General features: G+C 36.5%; 1 protein-coding gene across 1 annotated transcript in view; it reads right to left on the minus strand.

Annotated features, from left to right (window-relative positions):
* The window catches only part of LOC109097014 (serine/threonine-protein kinase LMTK2-like), a 30,711-nt gene extending 26,116 nt beyond the window's left edge, over nt 1-4,595 (minus strand). Inside the window, 1 exon segment of the mRNA XM_042730411.1 lies at nt 4,045-4,595. Within this exon segment, the coding sequence (XP_042586345.1) occupies nt 4,045-4,126 (82 nt within the window). The 5' untranslated portion in view covers nt 4,127-4,595.
* Between the last annotated feature and the right edge of the window lie 1,405 nt (nt 4,596-6,000).

The following is a 6,000-nucleotide window of genomic DNA, read 5'->3' on the forward strand; positions in this document are numbered from 1 at the left end:
TATAATTAAGCTTTCTCATGTCACTAGCTTAAAATCTGCAACTTCGCTGCTAACAAATACATCAATGTGACCAGCTGGATATAAACTAATAGATGGTAACAATCGTGACATTAAACATTTGGGTCAGCTTTGGTCACATCATTTTAACCTCTTGAGGTAATACTAATATTCACATCCTCTCAGCCTTTTAAGCAAACTACAGATCTTTCTTCAGCATCTAGTCAACAAATTAATTACGTAGGATATGAAAACATGCACTTTAGTATACTGTTTACGCACATTTCATTGTTTGTTTTAAATCCAAATCTGAAGTGTCCCGCTCTGTGCAGCGTATGGTGTCATGTGTCAAAACAAACAGCACGCGGTGTCAGTGATTTCGCTCTCATACTTTAGAATGATAGTGGAGCTTCTCAGCCGCTCCAGCAATGGACACAACCGGGAAAAACTATATATGGATTTTTGCCGATAGCCAATATTTCCAGCAATCAACAATCAGTGCTGATTAATCGGCAAAACTGATCAATCGGTCGACTTCTAATGTATAGGTACGTTTTGTTTTGCAACAATGTAGGTAGTAGAGGCATGTTTTTCCAATGAGCATGGACAGATAAGCGTTTAAACTACGCATGCAATGTGGTCACACAGATTTCAAACCATCTCAGAACACAAAATCACAAGACCTCATTTACACCTGCATTCATCGCTGACCACTTCATTCAATTTGATTGTCATTCAAAAAAAGTTAATGCCATGTGTTAACAGGGTCTAAGTCTTGTCATGAGGTCTTTCATTTTTAAGGCAATATGAAAATGTTAAGATCAAGGTAGCTTTAAATATTGTGGTCATAATTATCATTATATTTATTAATAGCCTTATATTGATGATTTGGGGTTTACATTGTGTGTTTCGAGACTAACGACACACATGGGTCTATACTGGCTGACTCTCAGTGTGCTAAAAATAAAGTGCTGTGTGGGTGAACTTCAGCAAATGGAAAAAGGAGCTTGTACAATACAACATTTGAAAGATTATAAGGATTATGACTCTAAACACAATCTCTGCCACAATGCCGCCATCAAAGCACCAATTCTGTTAAAAAAAATCACCATCTTTGACAACAAACCTTATGAACAGTTGATTTTGAAAATGTGTAGTTTTGCATACAAGGGTTAGTCTGTCCCTTTAAATCACTCAACTGACTGTAAAGGATTAGCGCTGTGCAAACGTGTTTTCATTTGTCTGACTGGTTTAAGCACTGCTATTGGATAACGACAGCATGACTGCACCTGCCCAACTGAAAATAAACAATGATGATTAAGTCACGTTTTGTGTGTAAATTCTAAGCTTTTTTTGACAACACCCCACAAGGTGCAGGAACAGGGCGTTTCAAAAAACGGCTTCTGACTTGCCGAGAAGTTGTGTCATAGGAGCACGCCGAAACACAGTCAAGACAACTATCAATAGCACTCCTTCCGCATTTAGCTCATCTGCATGGAACGATGTGAAGATGCAGCAAGGGTGAGAAACGAAAGACGGCACTCACACACTACACAGATGACCAGGGAAGAAATGCTAAGGCAGAGTAAAATAGAAAGACAGTCTGACTGTGACTAGTAATGTAAACATGCATCAATGCATTGCAATCAATAAAAATTCAAAGCATTAATTACAAAAATATAAAAATTGATTGTCCATTTTTAATTATGTTCATGTGTATATTTTGCCTTTTCAAATGTAAAAACTAAACGTGTCTGCAGCTAATATTTAAAATGAAATATTTCATCATAATTGTCATACCAAAATTGTCAAAATGAATGAAGAATAAGACAAAATCAAGACCAAATTTCAGATTTCTTAATGCACTGCATCATTTAAAAGAATCACGATGGAATCAAATCCCCGTCAGAGTAAATATTTACACCCCAGCCTTACTGTTTCAAAGACTGCTGATCAGGCCTGAACCCTGAATACAAATATAATCACAAAACCAAAGCAGTGAGGAGACTCCATCTGGGTCAGCGCTATTAATCAGCACAGACTTCATCACGCTGCGCTGACTGCTTCCCTCACTACATCATCATCAGTACTTACTAATTAACCAGACCATTTGCTTACTGAGAGACAAATGGCCCAATAGGCCTTGTAGAAAGTAGTCTTAAAAATAATATGTAGATGGTTCATGTGATCAAACATGATTATAAAGTGCTTGTAATTACAAAGTCATCTTTCTAAAAGACCTTCTAACCATGTAAATCATTCACCACTGATAAGAGAGGTATGCTTGGCTTACGCAAGTCATGCCACCTGTTATAAGGAAGTAGTCCTAAACATCTTGGTCCAAACAAGTCTATTGCATTTTACATTATGGGTGGCACATACAGTTCGGGGAACTTTCACTCAAAATGACAGAAACAAATCATTTCAAATAATAAAGTTATGCTTATAAATAAACCCTATTTGTCATTTTGACTGAAAGAGCTGTATTTCTCGTCATGCTCTATTTTTATCCGTAAGGAAAATAATGTAACGCTTGGTATTTTAGTTGAGTATCTGTGACAAGAGCTCTTTTCAGTCTGCTAGTTGTGTTCTGTTTCACCCGATTTTTTTTTTTTTTTTTTTCTGCTGTAAATATTTGGAGAAGACAACAGATACTGTGTTCTCGTGGTCTACTCTCCTGATTTAATGAACATGAATAATTCACTGGAATGAACTGGATTTTCTCCTGAAATCATCTCTCGTGCCTCTTTCCCAGTTTGTTTTCACATGGCTGTTTTAAAACATCTATTAAAGAGGGCAAATATAATTTATGTCAAAATGACAGAAAGCACTCTGAATAATACATCAATGTTCCAGATTCACACAACATTCATATAAGTTACATAATAAAGACTTGTTGATATAGATTAATGGACTCATATGAGCTTTTAGGGTTTTTCATATTCAGGTCTGCTGAAACTAATTTTAATACTTTGACATTTTAATTTTCTTTATGATGTGCAATGGTTGAAGGTTGTATCGTATCTATTCTAATTGGTAACATTTTAACTAAAGTTTCTCCCATATTTTGTGCAAAGCATCATGGGGAGTATGAAAAAGGTGGACACCTGACCTAGTGAAACCACTAAAAAGAGTGTAAACCATACATCAAAACGGTTTAGAGTTCCTTTAACTCAAAGAGAAGCGTATGCTGCTAACAACATCAGGTCATGGGTTCGATTCCCAGTGAATGAATGAACTGATAAAACTCTATAACTTTAATGCAATTGAAGTCGCTTTGGATAAAAGCATCTGCGAATAGCATAGAGTATGTGGGGTGTTTTTACATAAGCCTTTGATGACCGTATCGCTTACTCACCACATCTGCTTGCAGTGACTTCATTCTGAAGGTTTAAGATTTACCTGTTACACAACACTGACTACCGATTCATTAAAGTGCTCTTAAGTCCAAAACCAGGAATAATTTAACATCGACGCATGATCAGTCAACATATGCATGGGATTCCTGTTTCAAAACAATGGTAATGTTGGATTAGTGCTTCTTGTTGATAGTTTTGCTCACTGTCAGAGTGGTTTGTTTACAGACAGGTCAGGTGTCAACTCACCTACTGACACCAGATCAGAATCCTACCAGGAGAGGAACACGGTATCCCATGGTAGTACTCTGTCACTCTTGTTATCTTCTAAGTACCATGTAAGTATGGTATCTCCACCACTATACGGTTTGGGCTAGAATAGATGGCATACAGCAGAAACTACTGGGCATGCGCACGTCAATATAGTAATTTTTCTCACATTGTTCAACAATTACTATTTTTGCATTATTGAAAGGGGTAGGTTTAGGGTTGGGTAGGGGTAGACGTTCACAAAACACAATCTAATACGTAGAAAATCCAATTTATTGTTAGCTTCCGGTTTTTGCTGTATCCCTTCTAGCCACAACCCCACTATACCGTAGCAGCCGCATACCACTTTCATAAAGGAAACCATGAGTGAAATATGAGCAAACGCACATTATAATGTGACTGACAGTGTTTGGCATCTTACCTGCGTGTGTATTTGAGACTGGAGCGGCTTGTGAGAGACTGGCGAGTCCTAGTAAACACACACCTCCACGAAGAGCCTCCATCCTCGCCACTGCAGCTAATCCACTACCTCCGCTACCTAGAAACAGCTATTACATCTAAATAGATAACGCAGATAACGCCTGAATTGGCTCATCTGTGTCTATGTACATCTGTATCGTTGTATCCGCCGTGTCAGAGACGCATGTTGTGTGGAATTAGTCATATGTCGCGTTATGAGCGCTAGCTAACGCGAAAACAGTGCTGTGATGGTCATGAAGCTAAGCTAATGCTAACCGCTACCGGCGTCTTATTTACGGTTGCGTCTCATCGTTTAAAACCGCTCGTTCGTCTACTACCTCTCTAGGACGATTAAATGTGAGGATATGTCTTTTCCTCGCGGCAGTGACAGAGACGGACAGCGTTCAGAAGAGCGGTCGTGTCATCGGCACTGAGAGAGACCAGGTTTATGACGAGCAATGCTAAACCTGTACCCGGAGGAAACCGTGACGCTGTCACAACATCCTGCTGCTGGATGCTGGACTACTTGATTTGTATTATAGCACATAAGTGTATTATATTGTTTTTTGTTTTTGTTTTTTTACATTTATATGGGAAAATAATTATAATATATATATAATTGCATGTATAAATTCCATATAATAAAAATTATATATATATATATATATGTGTGTGTGTGTATGTGTGTATATATACACACACACACAGAGACACACAGATGTCTGGTTCACTATCCTCATGGGGACTCCCCATAGGTGTAATGTTTTTTATACTGTACAAACTGTATTTTCTGTAGCCCTACACCTAAACCTACTCCTCACAGAAAACTTTGTGCATTTTTACAATTTCAAAAAAACTTTGAAATTCAAAAATTCTGTATGATTTATAAGCTTCTGTACCCATGGGGTCCTCAATTTACATGAGTTGGTGTGTATTCAGGTTTAAGTCCCCACAAGTATACAAAACATGTACTGTGTGTGTGTGTGTGTGTGTGTGTGTGCGTGCGTGCGTGCGTGCGTGTGTGTGTATATTTTATTTTTTTTATTTTTTTTAATGATGATGCAGATGTATGAAGATAATGAGAACCTCGGAAATTCTTCTTAAATGTTTTGTTTGTTTTGTTCAAGGTAATGGAATCAATAGTTTTTCATTAACAGTTTAATAAGGCATTTGGGGTAAAAAAAAACGAAGGCCCCCCTTTTTGTTTTAATTTTTGGATTGAGGAACGCTGCCGCTAAAAAGTTTTTAAAGTTTTTTTTTGTTGTTGTTGTTTGTTTTTTTTTTTGTAAGGAGTCTCTTATGCTCACCAAGGCTGCTTTTATTAAACCAAAAATACAATAACAAGCAGTAATATAGTGAAATATTGTTTTCTATTTTAATGTATTTTAAAATGTATTTTCAGCATCATTACTCCAGTCTTCAGTGTCACATGATTTTTCAGAAATCATTCTAATATGCTGATTTGCTGCTGAATTATTATTTGTATTCAACTATTAATAATGGTTCTTACAATCAATATTGAAAACAATTTTTGCTGCTTAATGTTTTCGTGGAAATCATGATTTTTCAGTATTCTTATTCGAATGATGAACGGAAAATTCATATATTCATTCATTTATTAAAAAAATATTTTTTGTAACCTTATAAATGTCTTTACTGTGCACTTTTGATCTAGTCAGTGCATCCTTGCTAAATGAAAGTATTAATTTCTTTTGTTTTTCTTTTTGTAATAAAAATTTTACTGATCCCCAGCTTGTGAATGGTGTATCATGGTTTCCACAAAAAGATGAAGTGACATACTGTACAGCGCCATAGCTTCATTTAATAACAGCAGAAGAAGGAGCTGTTACAGAATACCTGAGATTTATGAAATAAAAATGAATCAAAAGTATATGACATTTTGCCCTCTCACTATTGG

This window comes from Cyprinus carpio, chromosome A3 (assembly GCF_018340385.1).
Source record: "Cyprinus carpio isolate SPL01 chromosome A3, ASM1834038v1, whole genome shotgun sequence".
NCBI classification, from domain to species: Eukaryota; Metazoa; Chordata; class Actinopteri; order Cypriniformes; family Cyprinidae; genus Cyprinus; species Cyprinus carpio.